Source organism: Thermobia domestica, chromosome 12 (genome assembly GCF_964235325.1).
Source record: "Thermobia domestica chromosome 12, izTheDome1.hap1.1, whole genome shotgun sequence".
NCBI classification, from domain to species: domain Eukaryota; kingdom Metazoa; phylum Arthropoda; class Insecta; order Zygentoma; family Lepismatidae; genus Thermobia; species Thermobia domestica.
This window is the reverse complement of record NC_137465.1, coordinates 7,059,887-7,085,422: the sequence shown is the minus strand read 5'-3', so window position 1 is coordinate 7,085,422 and position 25,536 is coordinate 7,059,887. Positions and strand designations below refer to the sequence as shown.

General features: G+C 33.7%; 1 protein-coding gene across 5 annotated transcripts in view; it reads left to right on the top strand.

The window, feature by feature from the left end:
* Window positions 1–25,536, top strand: part of unc-13 (protein unc13 homolog) — a 529,021-nt gene that overhangs the window by 386,861 nt on the left and 116,624 nt on the right. For all 5 annotated transcript variants that reach the window (XM_081733417.1, XM_081733414.1, XM_081733413.1 and 2 more), the window contains exons 4-6: window positions 1,686–1,776; window positions 20,303–20,377; window positions 22,549–22,768. In XM_081733417.1, coding sequence (XP_081589543.1) covers window positions 1,686–1,776; window positions 20,303–20,377; window positions 22,549–22,768 — 386 coding nt within the window. The remainder of the gene's footprint in view (window positions 1–1,685; window positions 1,777–20,302; window positions 20,378–22,548; window positions 22,769–25,536) is intronic.

The window sequence follows — 25,536 nt, the reverse complement described above, 5'->3', positions numbered from 1 at the left end:
ACTATTTTCCCTTTTAATTTGCGATCTCTGTTATACTTCCTATGTGCGAGAAAAGTTTCATCTACTTCCACGTTTGTTCTTGGTTCTCGTGTTAGAGAGCTATGTATTACACTGGTATAAAATAATGAATTCAGCCCTGTTTGTTTCAATTTGATACTATTTTTCAGCCCACTTCAGAGCTAGGACTGTGGCAACACTGGTAACGTTCAGTGCTGCCAACTTACTAGAACAGAAATGGCGGGCATTTAAAACATTGCGTTCTTTATTATGTCAACATATGTTTTAAATCTTAAATTTGACACTCATTATATTTGTTCGGTATTCCTCTGTCTCAAACACTTTGCACCCCATTTTTAGTTAGGTAAAAAATATGAATTACTTCTACTATGAAAATATTATACGAACATTCATTTAATATGACGAGAAAAACTACCGCCATTTTAATCGTTGATGAACCCCTCTGCATTTGACAATGCAAATAACAATGCTGTGTCAGGGGCACGGTGGCTCAGTGGTAGAGCGCTTACCTCTGGTTCATGCGGTCCCTGGTTCGATCCCTGAACAAATAAGTTTGTGGTGGACAACATCGTGCTCGTGGGTTTTCTCAGGGTACTCCCGTTTCCTCCCATTTTCTCATTTCACCAGTTTTTCCATCATCATTCACTTGCCTTAATCATTGTCTTCCTTAGCCTCAAGGGCATAAACGTGGGACGTCAAACTAAAAAAAAAACAATGCTGTGTCATGAGTTGTGTCTGTTTTCTTTTTCTCTTCAGACTACGTAAACCAATAAGCACAAGACATCGCGTTTGTGATAATCGTCTCCATCATTAGAGTATAGGCACGTACGCAGCAGGCCCGCAACCAGCCTCAGAGGTTTGGGCGGCCCAGAGTAAGTTAGGGGGGCTAAGTCATTAAAAATTCTCTTACAAATATCTAAATTGTGTTTTTTTGTATTAATGATGGCATTTTGTATTGAAGTCTGGGGGCCACGGAAACTTTAGGGGCCCAGACTCCCCTAATCCCCCACTAGTTGCGGGTTTGGTACGCAGTAACTTATTTCGGGACGAGTTCAAAGATTTCAGGGATCTAAATTCAAATTGAGGATAAATTATATTTCAATTTGTAAAATCACCCCTAAAATTAGACAAAATTTACAGAGTATCCGAGGTACTAATTCCCAGGGCCCACCCCCCTACGTATGCCCTTGTTAGAATATACCCGTTTTATATACTTGTTAAATTTTCTGAGTTCTATTTTTTATATTTCTCTTAAGTAATCTTTAAGAAAGAATTACTCTCAGAAAGTTTTTTTTTAATTAGTAAAAGCTCTATTAAGAAAAATTAGCGCTAAACTATCATACAGTGATATAAATTTGTGTTAAATATGTGTCGTTTACTATGCTTACATTTACACGTGTTCATTAGGGAGCAACTGAAATAACTTTTACTAGTGACACCTAACGTGATAGAAACACACTAAGTGCAAACAAGTTCGGCCTTAACACGAATCTTTGTTGTTTCCTTTGAGTGACCTTTAAGAAATTATTTTGATTAACTATTTCCAGTATTTTTAATCATCCTAATATTTACTTACGCAATTAATTAAAGTAGATCTGTTGACATCGTTAAGTGTAAAACTCTGTTCCCATTTGTAATACATTTTTTCCATTTTGTTTCTTTTGTAGACTCTCCGGAGACAATCCGTTTTACAGTAACATTGACAGTATGCCAGAAATACGAATCAGGAGGAAATCCATTCCACTGGTGTCCGAGTTGGTAAGTTACTTTCATCTTTTGTTTTCCTGTTTATTAAAATTCAATTCTGTAGATATCACTTAAGTTAATGTTTTATTCTGGTTTCCCTTTCAGAAATGAGAGACCTAAACTTCACAGGCTTACAAATGAGACAAAATTTAGTTAAGGAGATATTTAGAAATTCTATTTACTGTATCAGTTCTGAGTGAAAATTAGTTGTTTATAATAAGAGATATTTTGATAAGATAATCTACTCAAGGATTCTACTATTATAGAAATAAATGGATATCGTGAGATCTCCGCAATAGGTATATTAAAACCACACACAAGTTTCTTACAAAACAAAAATTATAAGGGGGTCGCTGGCAAGAGAATGTGATAAAATGGGGGTCGTGATGAAATTAGGTTGAGAACTATTGAATTAGAGTAATAAGGCCAAAAAAACTCAGAAGCCCTAGATACTTAGACACACCAAAAAATAAGGAAGAAATTTTAGTGGCAGATAACGTTACGTCTGCATAATAAAGTATGCATGCAAATAAATATTGCTAAAGCTTTTAAATAGCATAATTACTAATCCTTTCATTGGATATTAATTCTTAATTCACTCGCAACTGTCATTCTGAAGATGGTCTTTTAATGAAAAACATGTTTTTCAGAAATATTGAGCGACAGAAACCAAACTTATTCTTCTTCAGTTAAAAAGAATAAAAAAAGACGTGTAGGTAGAAGTTAATATTCTATGAATTCCATATTATCACGTATATTCAGAGACTGGAAGAAAATAATGTAACTCTTAACAGATATCAGTAGATATTTATATGTTTCAGTAAGTCTCTTACTGTGTTTTTCTTATTTGAGATAATCTTCGAGTACATTTACATATAAATGGAACTTTCGTTGTAAGTGACATTTCTAGGTAGTAGTAAAAAAAATAAATTATATATATGTCATTCTTAGGTACATTACCAGGTAAGATCAACTCGAACCTCCAGACTATTTTTATGATATTATGTTTCGTAGATGTTGTATGAATTGATTCTGACTTCGTTCACAGTTAATGATCGTAATTTATGAGTTTTCCAGGGTCACTTATCCTTGATTCGTTAGTAGTTAAGTCGTTTATGACAGATGCGATATTTTACTTGATTCTATGCACTTTAATTACATGCTTTTTCCCGTTACAATAGATTTGTTTCAGTCAAACAAAGCAATCTTTAAACCACTATCGTTGCTTGTGGAACTTAAATGTAATATCAATAAGATATTTCGTGTATGTATATTTAATTGAAAATTGCGTTCAGAAAGAATAAAACATATTTCTTCTGTACGTACAAAGTAAAAAGTAATTAAATCCTAGAAGATGAGAAATAAACTAAAAATATTTGTTCCGGTGCTTTGAGAGTAGTATTTGTAGTTATCAAGCAATTTCGAAAGTACATGTCGTTAAAAGAAAAATAGTAAAACTATGCAAGATGACAAATAGATGAATATCTAAGAGGAAGTTAAGATTTTTCAATATTTTCAATATTTCGATTGCAACACAAAATAATATTTTAACAGAATATTCAACTACAGTGAAACCTGTTTATGTTGGCCACCGTTGGTTCCACTGAAAAGTGGTCAATTTACATAAAACAAGTGTGATCGGTGTATTTTTAGACTAGAATTTCTAATGTAACTTGATTATAAAATTTTAATAAGCGATAGAATGATAGCTACTTTTAAATAATGTATATAGAGTAATTATAATAATATACAGTACTAGAAAAAATACTACAGTATATTTAAAATATGTACCTTTTTCTTCCTTGAAACTAGTCTGGTATATATATAATAGCTTATAGTGAATAATGTAAGAAAAGGGTTTCTATATTATCGGAAATAATGCTCACGAAACATTTACTTTTCGAGCCTAGACCTAAGAGGAATTTAAATGTAGAACATTGATATTTTCTTCATCTTCATTGTTACACTGGAGGACATAATTAAGAAAAATATTATGTCTAATTATCCAATTCATACAACAAATACGATATATTAGACATTTATCTAATCTTTTCCTCTCATGATTATATTGAAAAACCAGTTCAAGTATTTATTTTTTTATGTTCTTATATTAATATTAAAAATATAACAGGTGTTTGCAAGAGTACAATTCCTCGTCATGAAGTTTCCATTTTCGTAATAAAAACATACTAACTGGTTCGAAAGGAACGACTTTTTAAACTGTTCAACTTCTGAGATATTTTGCTTTACAAACCTAAATCTAAGAGGGTTTTAAATGTAGGACATGCATATTTTATTCGCAGTTATTGTTACAATGTAGGACATACAAGAGAAATGTGTATAGTCATTCATTTCATACAACATATATGATACATTATAAATTTCTTTAATCTTTTCTTATTCAAGTATTTATTTGTATGTTCTTAATATTAAACATATGAAAGGCTACTATTCGAAATATTTGCAAGTGTACAATTTCCCTTGTGACGATGTTACCATTTTCGTAATAAAAACTTTTTAACTAGTGGAAAAGAAACGACTTTTTAAACTTTCAATTTTTGAGCTAAACATTTTCATAGTTGCATTTTAAAGCTTTGGAAACACATGCGTTCGTGAAAGAGAAACACACCATTTGTTCATTTACGATCTTATGATAAGTGTGTAGATCTTTGTGTGTCAGTCCATCCTTCGATTAGAACATATGTACACGTTATGCAATCTTTGTGCTTTATTGTTTACATGTCATATATTTCTATGTGTATATTATTGTGTTACCTTTGTACATTCTCTAAAATTAACCTGTTAACCTATATCCTGTGTGACGTCATTGTTGTTACTAATAATGATGTTGTCTTTTTATTCTTGCGTCACTCCTGCAGGTGCTCAAGGTATTGTTGACAGCCGTTGGTTTTTATTATTGCTTATTTTTTTATCTTCCCGTCATTCAGCATAGAGCTTAAATTGTATGTTGAGACAGATTGTTTCAAAATTTCAAACACCTTTACAGACTCCGTCAAGAAACAATTATAATTTCGTATTTCTTTAGTCTCCTTTATTTTTCAAAACGAGTTATATGAAATTCATATTCGGAAAGGAATAAAATTTACAAAATACACGAAGACTTTGAAACATAGATGTCAACTACCCTAGGTCAAAAGAACTTTCTTATCATTGTCTTGTCCCTACTTTGTACAGATAACATTATTGATCATAATATACAGGGTGTTTCAAAACAATACCAACAACGTTTGGGAGATGATTTCTGACACCAAGATAAAACAATGAGTATAGACCAACCTGGGTGCACAAATGCTTTCTTTCAGAGTTACAGGCTGATGAAACCATGTAAAAATGAACTTTAAAGGTTCATAGCTCCAAAACTATGGAACCTACTAGTCAAGACTTCAGTTAGGAACTAGTATGTGCCCTATCCAAATATCCAAGTTTCAGAATATTTCGGTACTTCCGCAACAATTTTTATAGAGGTAGTTGGTGAGTACTTCAAATTATTTACCCGTGGCCAAACTTCTTCCATAAAAATTGCTGCGGAAGTACCACAAGATTCTGAAACATGTATGTTTTGATAGCGCGCATACTAGTTTCTTAATGAAGTCTTGGCCTGTCTACGGTAGATCCCATAGTATTGGAGCTATGGGCCTTTAAAGTTCATTTTTTCATGTTTTTAGCACCTATAACTCTGAAAGGAAGCATTTGTGCACCCAGATTGGTCTATATTTTTGTCTTATCATGGTGTCAGGAATCATCTCCTAAACGTTGTCTATGTTGTTTTGAAACACCCTATATGGATAAGAAATTAAGAGTGCTGACCAAACTCTTTGGGACTTTGTCGGTTTTCCAAATAACTAAAAACATGAATTAATAATATAGAAAACCAATACCAATTTTAGTGTTTCAGATCATAACACTAATAAAATGTTAAGCGATTCTGATATATTCTTCATCATAAGAAATATGTCACTGGTTTTGAAGTAATTTGTAGACATATCACTCAACAATGAGTAATTTCTAATATATTGTATTTTGTAAATACTAAACAGTAAACATAAAATATTATTCCTTAACTTTTCAAATATTTTTGGAAGACGAGCTATGAATAACTGGTTAATACTAGCTTTGCTATCTTAAATAACTTACACTAAAAATACAAATCGCTGAAGTTTATTTTAAAAGTAAAAACATCTAATTTTAAAGCTTTGGTTTCTTGAGAATGATTTTTTTTTAAGTTTTTATTATTTTCCGTCTTTTGAATTACTTGAATATCACTCGGATATTAAAAATGAACTTAGTACTATATTGATTTAAGATACAAATGTATATACATAAGCATTATATTTATATAAAAATAAATTTGTCTTTACAAAAGTGAATACTAAATACGCAGAAAAAAAATATTAAAATAGAACCTCAAAATTTTCCTTTATTTCAACAAAGAATGAAAACTCTCCAACATAAATTGCAATATCAGTTCTTCGAAATAACGCTACAATCTTAATAGGAATAATAAACAGTAAGATTTCTGTTGTTAAAAGTATTCGAATATTTATTATTTCAATAATTGTACGAATAATTTCCTTCCACTAATCGAGTATTACTCTACTATTATTCATGATTTGAATAATTATTCGAATGAATATTCGGCATTCGAATAAAATATTCGAACAGTTCTTGGTCCTACCAGTTAGCCCTGCTATGTACTATGAGATAAATCCTAAAAAAATCTTACGATTTTTCCTAGAGTCAAAATCTTAAACGAATATAGCATCAGATTGCATGTCATTTCCTATGTTTTGAACGATCCTATGAGATTTCTCTTAGTTGGAGCACGCTCTTTTTCCAAAAGAAAATTCGTAATATTTCGATTTAAGCGACATCAGGTGAGAGAAAGTAAAAACAAATTTGATTTCTTCCCGCCAGCAAGGATGATATTTGCGCACTTCTTAGTGCATACGAGGAGCATACATTTCTATATAATACAAAGTCAACGTTCTATTACAACAAATATGCAAGGCACTGGAAGACAAAAAAGTACTGGAAAACATTGCTGGCCGAGTATGCGTTGTGAGACCTGAAATGTGAAACAGAAAAAAAATCTTCACGTGTATGGCACAAAAGGGTAGGATTTCTTACAAGATATGTCGTTAACATTTTTCCTAAGATAAATTCTAAGATATTTCATAGGATTTATCTCATAGTGTATAGCAGGCCTTATTCTTAACAGTTCTTTTACTCTAATAAATTAACTCTAATAATTATTACGTTCCAGTATTCCAATATAGTCATTTTCGATTTTCAATAACACTAATATAGATAAGTTAATAATTCTTGAGGAACAATAACATGAATTTACCTTAGACAGCATTATTCATCAAACTATAAAGCTCGCAAAAACGTAAATAAGATTATAAGTATAAAAATATTACGAGTGATATTTCTAATTGACAAATACTCCCTAAACTTATAATTCATATCTGAGTAAATAAGATAATGTGCTTGTATATTGCACCATGTATTAAAGTAAATATGTCGTAACGGTTGTATCATTTTTGTTAGTCCATTGAAGAATATACAAGTTGCAATTACATTTATTAATACAATAAAATTGTCATTTTATACTTGCAAAGGTGTTTGATACGTAATTTAGTTCTTCCTCTAGTACCAGCTTCCTATTTTCTAGAATAGAGCAGCATGTATTACACTTTCTGCACGCAAATAAATATAGTTCTACTACACTCTCAGTCCTAACAGTCTGACTCTCAGTCCTAACAGTACAAATAATATGTACTATACTTACAATGATTGCAGCAAAAAATCCCATAAAAATAGAAAACATTTGCTACCATATCTTCGTAACAATAATTAAAATAATCCATAGAGCGGTAGTTGCAAAGGAAACTAAACGACGCTGTTTGCAGTATTTAGTACACAAAATCGTTAACTATTGAAAATTTGGCAAACAGGTACTAATAATTAGCTAGCGCCCTCATGAGCAAGAAGTAACTAAATGCAAAGTAAATGTTAATTATACATTGTAAAGTAAATGAAAATTGTAAAGTAAATGTTAATTATACACTGCAGGATGATAATTTTGAAGATGATATGGCAAATTTCGTTATTACAACAAATGACAATTGAAAGAAAACATTACTAAACTTTGCTAATTTATAATTAAAGTAGATTTGTAATATCCTTTCACAACATTAGTCTCTTTTGTCATAGTAGCTTATAGAGGGTGTTTCAAACCAACACCGACAACGTTTGGTTGGTGATTCCTGACACCAAGATAAGATGAAAAGTATAGACCAACCTGGGTGCACAAATGCTTCCTTTCGGAGTTATAGGCTGCCGAAAACATGAAAAAATGAACTTTAGAGATACATATCTCCAAAACTTTGGGACCTACCGTAGTCGGGACAAGACTTCAGTTAGGAACTAGTATGTGCCCTATCCAAATATCCATGTTTCAGAATTCTGCGGTACTACCACAACAATTTTTATAGAGGTAGTTGGTAATTACTTCAAATTATATGCCCGTAGCCAAGCTGTCTCTATAAAAATTGTTGCGGAAGTACCGCAGGATTCTGAAACATGGCGAAGATTTTTGGATAGCGAAGATATTAGTTCCTTAGTGAAGTCCTGACCCGACTACAATAGGTCCCATAGTATTGGAGCTATGGACCTTTAAAGTTAATTTTTTCATGTTTTCGGCAGCCTATAACTCCGAAAGAAAGCATTTGTACACCCAGGTTGGTCTGTACTTTTCGTCTTGTCTTGATGTCAAGAATCATCTCCCAAACGTTATTTGTGTTGTTTTGAAACACCCTCTCTAAGCTACTGTGGCAAAAGACTAATGTTGCGAAAGGACATTACACATCTACTTTAATTATAAATTAGTGAAGTTAATCATGTTTTCTTTCAATTGTCATTTGTTGTAATAACGAAATTCGCCATATTATCTTCAAAATTATCATCCTGCAATGTATAATTAACATTTACTTTACAATTTTCATTATTTTTTTATTTATTTTATAAAATAATACAAGGGAATTTATGTAAATATATTTTGTATATGTTGCAATTAAATGGCTTACATTTTAAAAGCTATATTGAAGTAACCACTAATTAACATGTTTGACAGTTTTGTTATTGTAGTACACATCCAAATTCCATCTCCATATTTGTATATAAATACTTTTCCGTGATATTGTGTTCTAGAAAAAGCTGAAATTGGCCATACACTCTTTACAATTTAGTATGCTTATTTGAATAATTGAAAGTAATTCATTTCAGTCAGCATTCTCAGTAAATAAATCAAGATTTCTTTTATTTCATTTATTGCAGGGAAGTACATATAAATCCATCACTTACACCAACCAAATTATTGTCATGTAATTTGCAGGATGATTTAAAAAAAAAAAAAAAAAAAAAAAAAAAACACGGATTTCATTTGGATCAAGAATCTCTAACTAAAGTCTGATTTTCATGCAGTTTATGCCAAATAATTAAGGAAGGATGGGAGATCTATGGAAGTATATTTACGGTTTAAATTTGTTCAGTTAATATCGACCACACCTCAAGGAAAACGGCAAATATTTGCCAGTGTACATTACAATTGGATGAGGTTTTGGATTTTTGAAGTGGAATCGCACAATATAAATTAAGCATTAGTGAGAATACAAATTAAGTGTTAGCCATTTGACATGTTGGATAGTTATAGCCGGTTGCTTGCGACAAATGACGGAGAGATTTCTTGGGCGACCTAAGGAGACGATAACTGACATCTTCGAAACACCTGCCTGCGGGGTCCGGTGCTTCATTGTCTCACTCAGATTGATTGATTGATTTTGAGTTTTACGTCCCGTTCAGCAGCGAGGCTATATGAGACGTGGACCTACTGATTAACGTGGAATCCGAACCACATGAGCTCCCGCCGGGAATCGAACCCGGGTCTCCCTTGGATCCTGTTTCGTCCAATTTATTCATTAGCGACCATATTATGTTGCTGCCTGGGGTATAACGTGAGGCGTTTTTTTTTTTCTAAATGCCCTTTGTGTAGCAACAACAGATTCCATTCTGTAGAAACTTTTAACGATACTCCAAAGAGTACACTATTCTCACTGTGTACTAACCATACTCACACAGTAGCATAGAACTGTACAACACAATTCCCAATACAACGGCCCAATTTCCTGTTTCTTATTGATTTTGGCAAGATTGCTATCTAAGGAAGAAAACTCAAACTTTCACATCATACTGCACCTCATTCCAATTGTAAGGTACACTGGCGAATATTTTTGTTCTTCCTGAGGCATGGCCGATATTACCGCGGATGAATTTAAACCAGTAAATGTAGTTCCATAAATCTCCCATTCTTCCTTGTTCATTTGCTATAAACCGCATGAAAATATGACTTCAGTTAGAAATTCTAGACCTAAATGAATTCCGCGAGTTTAAAAAAAATCACCCTGTATAATTTCCTATCTTTCATCCCTTACACTAATCAAATGGGTACATGTAACCATTCTAATTTAAAAGCTTAACAAAGATGTTTATAATATTGATATAAAGATAAGATCAATATGCCTTTACAAAATTACATAGCTTATTAGCTAACAACAATTTGTTGAATTTTATCTTCTAAGTTTGAGGGGATTTAAACATTCTAGTCACAGTCAGCTTCAATCAAAATGATTGTACGCTTCAAATGTCATACTTCAGCAACTGGCATCAAATCTTCCATTGAAGAAATATCAATAAAGATAATATACTTATATTGTGATGCAGTATGAGGATAATATAAAACAGTAAAGTTCACATATATCGAAGCTATAAGCAATCAAAACTAAACCCATTCAAATACAAACTACAGGGTGTAGCAAAAAGAATTTTACAACTTTGAAAACTCATATTGCTTTATTTATTTAGCTTACAGACATGGTTTTGGCGCCATTTTGTAGCAAAATACATCAAGATTTTTTTTTATCAAAAGGTTCAACGGTTCAACCTTATATCTAAAAGGTTCAATTTGTTTTTCATTGGTGATCCGGCACGCATCCCGTCTTAAGTCGATTTTTTTTTTGCCAAACACACCACTGCAGGTCAGATGTGACTTGTTCAATTGCGAAATAGATTCTAGTTCCGAGCTCTGATAGAGAAGCCAGTAAGAATGGAACAAACACGGTATCTTTGATGAACCCCCAAAAGAAGAAACCAAGAGGTGTGAGAGAACGTGGGGACCATGCAATTAGCCCACCTCAGCCGAGCCATTTACCTGGACCAGTAAACACAGCCATCTTTGCTCCAACTGCCGCTAGCGCTTGCGGTGGCTTGTTTCTGAACTAGTATACTACGCGAGTCAAAACTTGATGTATTTTGCTACAAAATGATACCAAAACCATGTCTACGTGTATAAGATAAATTAATAAATCAATATGAGTTTTTAAAGTTGTGAAGTCCTTTTTGATACATTCTGTATTTCGAAGTTCTATTTTATACTAAAGCTAGGATTACAAAAAATATACAACGTTGACAATCGAGTAATATGGGAATTTGTATTACTAAACTTTGCTCATTAGTTACGATTTATTTCCTAGTAACTCCTTTTATAAACTTACTTCGCAATGAATGCAGACAAAGTCATTATTTTACAATGATGCAAGTAAGACGTTGTGTCTTACCAACTGTTGCTTGTTGTAGTGAAAATATGGCATCACCGGAAGGTTAAAAAAAAAAAAAAAAAAAACATTCCATACTAGACATTATGGTAACTAATATGTCGAGATAAAATCTTTTCACTTCCTGAATATGCAATTGCATTTGTAAATGTGGCTTTGTACTAATTGATCCCACGTATATTTACGTTTATTAATCTGATGAAATTATCGGTGGTCAACAGAGAAAACTTGTACTATGTTTTCTATTAACACCCCTTGAACTGACCCTTGAGAGACAGACAATATTTTGTTTTTTAATCAAATTGCATTTTTTACTCCCACTGGCTGACGTAATAATAGTAGAAATTGTGATTAGACACATTTGTTTCAATTTTCTGATTAGTTCTCAGTAGATTAGAAAGCATTTGTTTAGAATAGTGAATGTGTTCCTTTGTTTTTTAGTTGCATGATTTGTTTTAGTGCATGCACCCATCCAATACATAGAAATCATAAGAATGCTATGTACTTGTACGAGACAGTTAGACAAGTTTCTCCCGTTAGCTACAATACTAATTTTTTTCAGTATTAATCTTCGAAATGGAACATATTTTACTGCTTTCAATTACATATTCAATTTTTTTTTGTCCAAAAATCGTAAGATTTTTTCTTCTTGTTTTAATATAGAAGTATTTTTCCTTGGTAGTCACACTTAAAATTGTATTTTAACGCATTTTTTTAATCCTATTATAGCAATTGCCTCAGTAGACGACTTTCAATTGTTTCTAGTAGTTGGAATTTACGAGCTAAGTTTTAAGAAAAATGGGAGATTAGTAACATACTCATAATATTAATTAGTATTTTGGTGAGTGGTAATAAATATAGTAGAGTCACAAAAACTTGGTCTAACGTGGACCGAAGAGTGTCCGAGTTTGTGAAAATGCCGGGTTATCGGGAATGGGGTTAAAAACTGTAAGTATGAGGGTTTCCTCAGAATATACAGTAATGTAATTGTACTTATTGGTTGCTTGAGAATACAACAGAGAATAAACTGACCAATTACCCCTAAATAATGGAAAAGTAAGTACTTTATGAAGGTATAGAGCCTTTACTATACACGAAAATGAAAATTAATGAATATGCATTGTGAAAATTACTTTATGAAGGCATAAACCTGCTTGAACGGGTCTGCGCGCGTTTTTTTTTTTTTTTTTTTTTTCCGCCCTGCGAGGGTGTGACCGAGTTATCGAGTGCCTAGTTTTAGAGACTCTACTGTAGAAGTGAATGTTATCTATGTTCCTCACATGTTATTCCTTTCAGTTACGAAGAGGATTATTATTATAGTGAAAAATGAATATATACCTGATAATCCTTAACACATATTAACATATCGTGTATATAGCATAAAAAAGGATTTGATTTCTTTCCCATTATGTTCGTTATTCGTCAATACCAAGCTCTTCAAATTGCTATCGTTTATAACTTAGACTAATTAGCAATTACTGAAGGTATTTGTAGAAAGGTATAAGAAAATTTATGATTGATTACTATTTTCCAAGACTTTTATTTAAGGATTATCAGGTACTCATTCGTTTCTATTATATTTACTACTTTATCCTAGTATAGAAGGGAGAGTCGAAAAGTTCCCAGAAACTTGTTGTAGTTTGGGCATTTGTAATGCGATCACAATGAAACGTGTAGAGTGCAGTCCTTAGATTGCCCAATTATGAATTTGACAAGTGCGAACAGGTCATAACAGACAGTGTACGAATAGAGTAGCTGAACGGAGGGGTATGTGTGGTGATCAGTTGGCAAAACATCGCGGTTGGAGCAACGCGCAAACATCAACTTCATACACAAATTGGAGAAATCTGCTTCAGAGACTTTGAAAGCCTTAAAGACAGTTTAACACCATCGGATGTTTGGCTGTTCTCAAAGCTAAAAATAGATCTCAAAGGTGCCCGTATCGGCACCATAGAAGAGATCAACGCAATGGCTGAACTTTGGAAGATACCATAAAAGGCCTTTCGTCGGTGTTTCCACCAATTGCAGGAGAAGTGGAACGAGTATGTGTATGTTCCGAAGGTGTCTACTTTGAAAGTGATGAAGTAAATGTGGTTATATTGTGGTAATAAAGAGCTACAAGAAAATTTCGGGAACTTTTTGACTGCTCCTAATGTAATACACACAATAGGTAGTTAAATTGTTCAAATACATATTTTTTTTTCATAAGGGTTTTTGGGGGGTTAGTGATGAGTTACCAATTTATAACAGGTTTCTAATTGACACGTATATTGTTTCTTTACAAATATACGTGCATAACCAGTTTTGTATGTATATCTTTACACATAACATCCTGTCCATAAAACCATCTCCCTTCTCACCTCTAGTCTTAACTGTATAAAATACCCATACTTCACTACTTTTAAGCCGTTTCCCAAACATCTATTATTAGCCTTTCCAATTTCTGTTTTATATTTTCATTTTGTCACTTTTTGTAAATCTTTTTCCTGCTGAATGCGGGCTCGGTGGTAGAGCACTTAATTGTGGTACGTGGGGTCCCTGGTTCGATTCCCGATCAAGTACGTTTGTGATGGAAAACATTATGTTCGTGGGTTTTCTCGATGCTGTGATAGTATTGTTGGTTCACTAGAAGCTGATAGTAGCCCCAAAATAACATCCATTGGATATCCCGAATAAGTTATACAAATAGGGTTGCCACTTGCTCCTACTTAGGGAGAATATCCCGAAGCTTTGGAAAATTTTCAGTTCCAAATTACGTCTAAGAGGAGCACATTATAAGAGGAGGAGTCAAATTATCCATAACACTTCCAAAATATTCATAGTACTTGGAGGCAGTCCCGTTTCCTCCCACTTTCTCATTCCACCAATTCTTCTATCGTCATTTACTCCCTTTCATCATCGTCTCCCTTAGCCTAAGAGGCGTAATCGTGGGACGTTAAACTCAAAGATTTCATTTTCAGTTCATTTTTTCGTTCTCCATTATTTCTCACTATACCATTTTTTTATTATTCAAGAAAGTTTCATACATAATTTTTCTTTATCAGCGTAAACACACATAAGTTTTCCTTTTTTATTAGCTTCTTTCTCTCCAATACTCTTAGAAACCAATCCGTCCTATTAGTTTCATATTCTCTCAGCGGAAACGAGCTCTGTTTTCAACTTGGCAATACTATCATGTGACTATATTCCAATATGGCGAAGGACTAAATCCTCACAGCTATTTGTCTGTTCTTTATTTTAAAAAAAAAAAAAAAAAAACTTTTCTTCCCATCTGATGAATTCTTTAGCGAAAGCTCTTATATTTTATTTTATTTTATTTTTATTTTTATTTTCTTTTAGTGTTTGTGATAATGTGTTTATTATTTTCTGGCAAGAATTTCACTTTCCATACTCAGTTTGAAATTCGTTTGTTTCAATTATAAATACATTAATTGGCGGAAACGCACTTCACAAATCTCTCAGTCAAAATTTATGGATCTGGCCCAAAGTTGGTTCACTAGAAGCTGACAGTAGCCCCAAAATGGCACCTATGGGCTATCCCGAACAAGTTATACAAATAGGGTTGCCATTTGCTCTTAATTAGGGGGAAAATCTCGAATTTTAGGAAAATTTTCAGAGTTCCGAATTACGTCTAAGAGAAGCCCATTATATGAGGAGTCAAATTATCCATAACACATCCAAAATATTCATTTGTCACTGCCAAGAACGACATTTGTAAATTTCGAGCCATGGTGTATACCTATAATTATTGCGGTATCGATATGGTTCTACCGTTAAAATTTTTCGTTTTGGCAACAATGAAATCACCAACAGTGATGTTTTTATTGTACCGGTTCAATGAATAATAACTGGTATTCAACTAACCGCTAACAAAGTAACGCTACATTTTTTTTAACTCATGAATATATGTATTGCTTCCTTTTATTCTTATTAAATTGTTCGGTATACAAAGTAGGGTAAGAGAAGCCGGTGATATGTACATGTTTGGTAAGTGTGTTCTGCTTTGAGCTTACCAAACGGTGGCAACCCTATATACACAAATGTTTAAAAACATACAGTACCCCTTTTAGTCGTACCAACCCAAATGGCAGCACAATCAGCAATTCAAACCTCTAGCCAGTCGTACAGAGGCTAAATTACTGAGTGGGATTTGGTGTAACTTGCTCACTGAAAATCAGTGATCGCCAAACCGTCGATCGCGGGCTACTAGTAGGTCGCTGGGACATTTTCGGTAGATAGCGTTAACGCTTCGGTTGGCTAACCTTGAGCTCACTCTAACGATAGGGGGCGCTGATGACAACAAATTGCTTGTTTCTCCTACGTAACTGTCATTGTGAGCCTCATCTCACGATGCGGTAGCTCGGAAGCTTCACAAGTTTGGTGACCACTGCTTTAGATCATCGGGTAGTGAGCGATGTTTGTTGCTGAAATCCTGTTGATGGTCTCATTGACGTTTTACCATGTCCTACATGTGCTTGATAGAATCCAGAGACCTAGAATGTACGTCCACTTGACTTCTCGGAACTTTAGTATATGACGTGCGAGATTAATTGCACAATAGACATACGCTAGCGTCGTCTTGGCATGCATAACACAGACTAGTATATTCGTAGTAGTTGTCCGACAATCATTAAACTAGGTGCAGAATACTCTTTACAAACGCTGCGGATCAGCTTGACCTCGACGTTGGCCGACATGTCAGACGAGTTCGAACTCCAGTGGGGATGGGGGCTCACAGTGGCTCAGTGGTAGAGCGCTTACCTCTGGTGCGTGGGGTTCCTGGTTCGATCCCCTGCCCATTGAGTTTATGGTGGACAATATCATGCCCATGGGTTTTCTCGAGGTACTCCTGTTTCCTCTCACTTTCTCATTCCACTAATTCTTCCATCGTCATTCACTTGATTTAATCACCGTCTTCATTAGCCTAATGGCATAAATACGGGACGTTAAACTGAAAGATTTTTTTTGGGGGGTGAGGAATGAGAATAGGGTTTATTTTCCGTTCTATCCTCATTTCAAAACAGCTCAGGGGCTGTGAGAATTGCGTAACATCAAAATTCGCCTATTATCTACAAACTTAAATAGGTCATGTATAAGCCCTACTTCACTCTTCCCTACTAATCTCTTTCCCATCACATATTTGTCCTCTGAGTGTGTTTTGTGTAAAGAACACGAAGAGGTAGTACTAATTTTTTGTTTCTTTTTCTCACGAAATGAATGAAGTAAAAGCGTATTTTAAAAAAAAAAAAAAAAGCGTAGCGAAAAGCATATAGCCATCGATGATCGAAATACATAGATATTTCTGATGGCTGTATGTCACTGCGTACATGGTAAACAAACAGTAGGAAATACTAATGAACTCCGATAAAAGATCTTGAAGTTATCGTCTTCTGATTGAAATTAATAGGAATATCTAACTTTTTAGTTGTAAATGTTTTTGAGTTTTAACTTCATAATATTTTTTCATTCACTAAATTTTATGGAATGTGAGACAGCTAAAAAGTAATTCTGTGAGCTATAGACAATTACTGTTAACTTCAAAGCTCAAATTTCCAGAAGCCAACGGGTACCACTGAACTTTGGCTAAATAAAGTCTTTTCATAGATTATACTCAGACAATCACCTCAACACATCAATTTCGTAATTATGATGTTAAACCAGCACATGCATACGACATAGGAAAGCTTAAATTACGTTTAAAAAAATAAAACAAACAATTTTACAAATTCATTCCAAGAATTTTAAATATTTTTGCAACTACTTACTAATGTATTAGAATAATTAATCCAGGACGAATCACTAGCACATCTACTTTTAATGGCTGTCATATCAAGTTCTTTTGTTAATAAACAAGGGCCTATTTGAAAGGGGAAACCAGATAATTCCACCTTTCTAGATTTTACTTTTCCTGCTTCTATGTTTAGTCTTATATAACAAGACCGAGACGAAATTTGTCACTTTTTAAATAGACTTTTCATGAAACCGTTTTTAATTTGCATATTATACCAATGTTTCTGAACTTGGACTTAGGTTCATTCATAAAATGTGATTAGAATATCCTTTTCTTTTTCCCATAGAGTACGGGAATAGGTTTAATATAGTCGAACCGCACTATTGCGATTTGAATAGTAACATGTTTAAAAATTATGTATACAAGTAGCACATTGTAATACACTAATAATTTTGAGCTCCTCCGTGGCTAAGCGGTTAGCGTACGCGCCTTTGGCGCGGGAGACCCGGGTTCGATTCCCGGCGGGAGCTCATGTGGTTCGGATTCCACGTTAATCAGTAGGTCCACGTCTCATATAGCCTTGCAGCTGAACGGGACGCAAAACTCAAAATCAATCAATCAATCAACACTAATATTTTTTTCTTATTTACCATTGAAAGAATTGCATTATCCCTCCTTTCCGCTAGAAAATGCTCAAATTTGGGAAATTTGATAGCATTGCAGAATTCCCCCTTTCTTGCAAACGAAACACTGCAAGTGAGGACACAGAGCGCTTTTGTGGTCTCAGAATCATGAAGCTAGTTGAATTAACAGGTAGTCAATAAACAGAAGACAAAAATAGTGGTGGCAAGGAGCGATTTGATAGTCATACGTTATGTAAATTAAGTAGTCGATTGTTCGGACAATTTCTTCGAGGGTTGAATCCCTAGTAGAAAAAGCAGAATTTTAATGAATCCCAATACCACATTCAATGAGCTTTTTCGAAAGCAAAGGAATGCTTGTTGTCCTTATTAATCCTGGTAAAATTACAAATCCCTATTAACTTTACTGTTGTAAGGTACATTGTAATATACAATGTAACAATTATATTGATAGTATTTAGTTTTTTATAATTATTATTAGACTTCCAAACTTTGCTACGTACAAGTGTCAGAAGTCTAATTGAAGGACTGTGTCCGTCAGTCCGTCCATCGGTCTGTCTGTCCACAGGTATCAGAGCAAAAATGGTAAGATATATCGAAAAATGGCTTTTCGCAATCGATTCACCATCCCAAGATAGGTTCCATTTCCTCCGTTAACCTTCTACTAATACCGAAAAACCACGGTGGCTCAGTGGTAGAACGTTCACTTCTGGTGCGTGGGGTTCTTGGTTCGATCTCAGCTCGCGCCAAGTGAGCTTTGTGGTGGACAAACACCGTGTGCGTGGGTTTCCTCGGGGTTCCCCCGTTTCCTTCCACTTTCTTCATTCCACCATTTCCTTCATTTCTCATCATCACCATTGTCTTTAACCTAACTGGCATAACCGTGTTAAGTAAAACTGAAAGATTCCAATTTTAAGGCGAAAATGATTTAAATTAATCATTTCCAGTTTCAACGTATATCGCCACAGAACAAAAACGGTAATAGATAGCGAGAGGCGGTCTTTTGCAATCATTTCAGGTATCAAGAGAACATACCAACACCACTCGCAACACTCTACGGAAACTGAGTGTGGTTGAAATTTACTAATACTTCCGGTTTCAATACTGATTTCCACAGAGCAAAACCTGTGGTTCCATCTCCTTCATTAACCCTATATTAAAACTGGAAATGGCAGAGATATGGCATTTCCGGTTTCAACTTGATCCTCGTAAAATAGAAACAGTAATAGATATCGACAAGCATTTTTTTCAATCGATTTAGCGTCTCAAGAGAGCATACCATCACTACCCGCAACACTCTTCGGAAACCGAAAGTAGTTGAAATTTACTAGTGTTTCCAGTTTCAATACTTATTTCCATAGAGCGAAGATGGTAAGAGATTTCGAAAAGCAGTGTTTTGACACAAATTCAGTGTCTCAAGAGTGAGTTTTGTCACGACTTTCATCTATTTATTGAAACCAGAAGTATTGGACATTTTTTCTCATAATGGATGAAACGGAAATTGATAATGACAAATAGTTTTTTTATTGGATCCAGTACCGCAAGAATATGTTTCACCTCTGATTTTCTCCCCTAATTGCAAGAGGAAGTGACAGACATCAATTAGCACTTCCGGTTTCAATGTTTAGCTTTATAGAGCCAAAATAGTAAAAGATAGTGAGTAATAGCTTTTTAAATATGGATTCAACGTCCGAAGTACAGGTTTTATGTTTGATCTTATTCCGCTATTCCAACCTGTAGTTATAGGTGTACTACTGAAGTTTGAATACCGAATTCGATTCCCGGTGGTTGGTTCAAACCCTGCTCCCGCCAAGTGAACTTTGTGGTGGACAAACACCGTGTGCGTGGGTTTTCTCGGGGTTCTCCCGTTTCCTCCCACTTTCTTCATTCCACCATTTCATTCATTACTCATCATCACCGTCTCCTTTAGCCTAACCGGCATAACCGTGGGACGTAAAACTCAAAATTTCATTTCATTTTCATTTTCGATTCCCGGTGGGGACATTCGACCGGAAAAATGTAAAAGCTTTTCAGATCAGCCATCCTGAGTGAAGTTTCCCTGAGTTTTCCTCATTCACACCAGACAAATGCGGAGATGATACCTGACATATAGATCCCAGGCTGCTTGATCCCTTTCCCAATCCTTTCTTTCTTTCCTTTCCTAGGATAGTGTGATCGCCGAGGGACGTCATGCCGAAAGCCCAGAAATCTAACTCCTAATCCTGTAATTTCTAATCCTGAAATTTGAGTATTGAATTTGCATAGTTTGGAAGCCTACCATTGCTTTACACTGTAAAACTAAACTTACTTGTTATTAATATAACAATGTACTTTGTTTAGTTATAAGAAAACATGGTTACGATAAACTCTTTAAATTTACTCCCATTTTTCTGCTATTAGATGTTTATTATTTACTTTTTATCATTGTATTGTATGAATGATAATCTAATACCGTTTGTTTGTTTCGTCTTCAGACAATGGCAGCTACGAAAAGAAATGCAGGCCTTACATCCGCTATACCTAGAGCCACCCTAAATGACGAAGAACTGGTAAGTTTCATATTTCAAACTGTACTTTATGAGTGTGATGAGTACTTATATAGTTATTACCAGCTTATAACTAGCCTACTAATATTAGAACTGTTGAAAAGTAGATGGTAAAGAAAATTTTCGTATGTGTTCGTGATGCTTTCATATCACAATAAAATTGTATAATGGTATCCTATTTTCTTGAATAATGTAAACGTACAACGGTTAATGTTATACTATTGAGAAAGAGATATTCATACTTACAATTACCAAATCATTGGTCGTTTGCCGAACTAAAAAATTTAAGAAATTAACGTGAAATGTCTATGTCGGATAACTCAGAATATACTGTAGATGAATCAGTTAGATGAGGCAGTCTATAACTTGGTGAAAATGAGAATTACATCACTGTAGTATTGAAATTAGCACAAGAAATCTTAAAGTTAAAGGTTTACCTTATTAACATAAAAAGAGCGAAAAACCGATTGATTGGCCTGAGATTCGAACCCGGGATTTTTGGCATACCATGCCGATGAGTTAACCACTACGCAACCCAGTCCGCTTCTCACAACAGCCAAACTCCCTTAACTGCAGGATTGAGAACGTGTTTGGCTATTCTGGGAAGCGGACTAGGTTGCGTAGTTGTTAACGCATCGGCACGGTATGCCGGAGATCCTGGGTTCGAGTCCCAGTCCAGTGAATCACTTTTCACTCTTTGTATGTTATTCGCACCTAAAGAGGATTTGGAGTGTAAAAATAAGTGTATATCGGCTGTTTGCTCCTTTCCTTAATATATGCTTACCTTGTCAGTTTTCCAATGTAAAACACATCTAAATATTTCAAGTAACAGATCTTTATGTAAAATCATATCACAAGGTACAAACACAGAAATATGTAGAAGTAATTTTATTCAAATTATAAAAGATTACAATTTCCAATAATGTCTTGTCTGATGTATAGTGAATAAAGCCATCCACGAAAATCAAATATCAGCTTCTAACAAAGCTATACACTCTATATTTTGTCATATTTACGTAATTTTATTATGAACGTGATCAACGTATCTATACTAATTGGATCAGAATAAATATTCTATATTAACAAGAATACCCGTACGAAACAAATATGCATGATGTTTTTAAATTAAGATGCGAAGTTGCTAATAGTGTTAAAAATAGTTGGCTCCAACATTTCCAGTAGTTCTACCAGTTGATAAGATTATGGAATCTGTGCAGCAATTTCCTGGCTCTTTAATAATTTGTGTAGAGAAAATTCAAACAAGAAGCAATATTTCTTCATAATAAAAAGTACAGTTACAAATTGGTTAGAAGAAGTTAATTCAAATTATAAAAATATTTTCTTTTTATGTGCAAAATTTAGCACTTACTTGATTAAAGTTTTTAAAGCATCAATGAAATGACAATAGACATTATAGGAAAATTTATGATACTATTAGAAAAACGAAACACTTGGTTTCATTCATATAGTCATAGCAAATATTATTTCCTGTAAGTGACTCATGTGAAATAATTATATTCATATATACTGTGCATCCCACTACTGAATATAGAGTGCATCCAAGTACTGAATATAGTGTGTTGATCCTGAGACATTTCTACAAAAATATCAAAAACACTTTATTAGAAAGAGAAATTTAGTGTTTATTATTATTATTATTATTATTATTATTATTATTATTATTATTATTATTATTATTATTATTATTATTATGAATTTCTTATTAAAAGATGAAGTATAAATTATTTTCTACCCATTTATAGTAGATATTTGACTGCAAATAGGAGGAAAAAGTAACATTTTCTTCTATTATGTTATATCATTCCTCAATATAAATTTAATTTTTCTTTCTTGAAGAAATTCTTACATCAACTTTAGGATTACTTCCCAATTATTTTAGAGTTCGGTAGTTCGGAAATTTCAGAAATATTTGCGTTCGACTTTGAATATTAAAAAATATCCAGCAACGTTTTTCTCGTTAAGGAAACAGATTCTTTTTTTTAAACACCCTGTATTAAGTAAAGAAACAGTATATATGAATATTTATTTTTAAGAAAAAGAATATACTTGATTTACATTAGATACATATTGTGACAACAACTCGTCTCTAACATAATTCATTACTTGTAAGTACTCTGAACAATCATAATCTTGTCTTAATTTTTTTCCCACAGAAAATGCACGTGTACAAAAAGACGTTACAAGCTCTTATCTACCCGATCTCCAGCACAACGCCTCACAATTTTGTGTTGTGGACGGCCACATCGCCAACCTATTGCTACGAGTGCGAAGGGCTTCTGTGGGGCATTGCGCGACAGGGTGTCCGCTGTACTGAGTGCGGAGTCAAGTGCCACGAAAAATGTAAAGATCTTCTAAATGCTGATTGCCTACAGAGTAAGTAAAAAAGAAAAAAAAATATTTTACCTGCAACTGTTAATCTAGATTAATGTTAGTTTGTCATTAAAATCTTCGATGTTATTACCATTTATCGAAAACATGTCCAAATATGAGACACAATGGATCTCATCGAGACGAAAACAACGATACATCATCATCATCATCATCATCAACATAGGTATTCTGTCATTATTGGCACGTCACTTGCTGCAACTAAGAAGCTTCCATGCTCCGTGGTCTTGCACTAACCTCTTCGTCTTCACGAACGATTTTTCTGTTTTGATATCGTTCATTAATTATTGCCTCCTTCGTCCTCTCCTTCTCTTTCCTGCCACCATACCCTCTAACGCGTACCTCATCATATAGTTCCTTTATAGCCATAATGTCCCAACTAATTTCTCTTCCTCTTCTTAATAATATTTAAAATTGAATCCGTGACTTCCATAACTGCACAAGTCCAGCTAAAGAGATATTGAGAAACTAATAAAAACTGAATATTTGTTGGAAGTATAAACTTGGAAATCAGATTTCTTTCTAACCTTAGTGACATTTGTTATTCAGCAAAGTGTAAGTATTAAAAAACTGATTTCAAAGTTCACATTTCCAAGAAATATTCAGTTTTATTCAGTTTCTTAATATCTCTTCAGCTGGACTTGTGCGGTTATGGAAGTCACGGCTTTAATTGTTCTTTTCCCCACTATCACTTCTAACACCTTCTCATTCGTTTTCTGCTCGACCCAGCTAATTCTCTCCATTCTCCTCCACACCTACATTTCAAAAGCTTCCAGTCTTTTTACATCATTTTTGGTTAATGTCCATATTTCTGATCCATACAGCATAATACTCCGCACGAAGCTTTGATAAGTCCTTTTCTCAATTCTTTATTCAAGGTCCCACAAAATAGCATTTTCGTCCTCCTAAAGGCTTCTTTCACCATTCCTATCCTTGCTTCTATTCCACATTCACATTTCATATCATTACTAATAATACTACCCAGGTATCGAAAACTAGTCATCTGTTCTATTTTCTCCCCTCCTACTTTTATATTTGACACAGACCTCTTTGTTCCAATCACCATGGCTTTTGTCTTTCTAACATTTATTTTCATCCCATGTTCTTCTCAGCCCTTCCTCAAGTTTTCTAACATCTTAGTGATTTTCTCTTCAGATTCTGCAACAATCGCCATGTCATCTGCAAACAATGATGCAGATGTGTATGAATTCTCATGCGTTGTTTTTGAGAAAATCAAGAAAAACTTTTTTTTTTTTTGTAAACCTAAGTATCGATGGTATATGGTACCACAACAAGATGATATTGATAATAAAGTATACCCTCATCATGGTTTTCATTATGATACTAATTTTTCATTATTAAATTACATTTACTAATGTCAAAAATTGGAAAAGTCTAATTTTCAACGAACTTAAAAAGTTCATTATTGAATTCTGTATGTCTGTGTATGTGTGTCTGTTATTTTTAATCTATCATCAAGGTCCTCATGCAAAAGGGTCTTTCAGTCAAATAAAATTTTAACTTTGCCTTGTCTGTACATATACAAAAGTATTATATATGTAAAGAGAAATGAAAGTAGTTTTCTTCATGTTGACGATGTACATTCATACAACACATGACAAAAGAATAACATATTCACAGCATACCAAAACTATGCGTGTACCAAAAGAAGTGTTCTTCCTATGTCCGCTAAGTTGTTTAATAAGCTCCCAAGTTCTTTGAAGGATATCAAAAACATACGGAATTTCAAAAATGAACTATTTAATTTTTTGTGTAACAAAATGTATTATGATATTAATGAATACTTGGGTGATAGTTTGTAAAATAATGTAATATCAATTATATTGAAATGTCTTCTTATTATTTGACAAGTCCTATGTACTGGTCTCTGACCAATAATGTACGACATGGATGAATAAAAGAATGAACGAATAAATGAATGAATTTGCGATTTTTTTTTCAATTTTGAGTCCTCCATTCGATAGAGTATCAAAAACTACGAAAAAAAAAGTTATGGAATTTTCCGCGTCACTTACCTTCCCAAGATATTGGCCAAAAATGTTCGTATTTCGGGAGAGTTAAGGAGCCATATCTCGGGAACTGTAAGTCACAGGTAGATGATATTTAGCGAATTTTTCATTTTTGGGTCCTCCATTTTGAACATGTATCTTCGTAAAACAATATATCGTAGAACATTTTAACATGTTCTCTTAAACAAAACATGTGGAAAAAATTTAGTACTCAAGAAAATTATAAATGGATATATATATATTACAAGAATTGTTTAATGAGTATAATAATAAAGTACACATAGAACAATTGGTATAAGTCCTGTAGAAGTTAATAAGAAAAATTAATTCTTTTTAAGTTCGTTCTGGCAATGCTCTTGGAGCATTCTCAACTGATTCATTATTAAATTACATTTATTAATCTCAAAAAATGGGAAAGTTCTAGTCTTTTATATTGCAATAATCACATTTAAATGTAAAGCCTGTAGAGGCACTTTTCTCTTATATTAAAAAAAAAAAAAAAAAATATCAGAACACAACTAGTGGAGAGAAACAGAAGTTTTCTATTCTAAAAGAGGCCGACCAGCTAAAATTGAACTAAGCCTTTATGCTGTGCTAAGGGTTACAGTTTGATCCAATATAGTGAACGTATGTAAACAGCACTTTGGATAATGGAATCATGCTATTCTTTGTCGGCAGTCATACTACATCGAAAATATAGATTGAAAGTCGAGGATTCTTTTA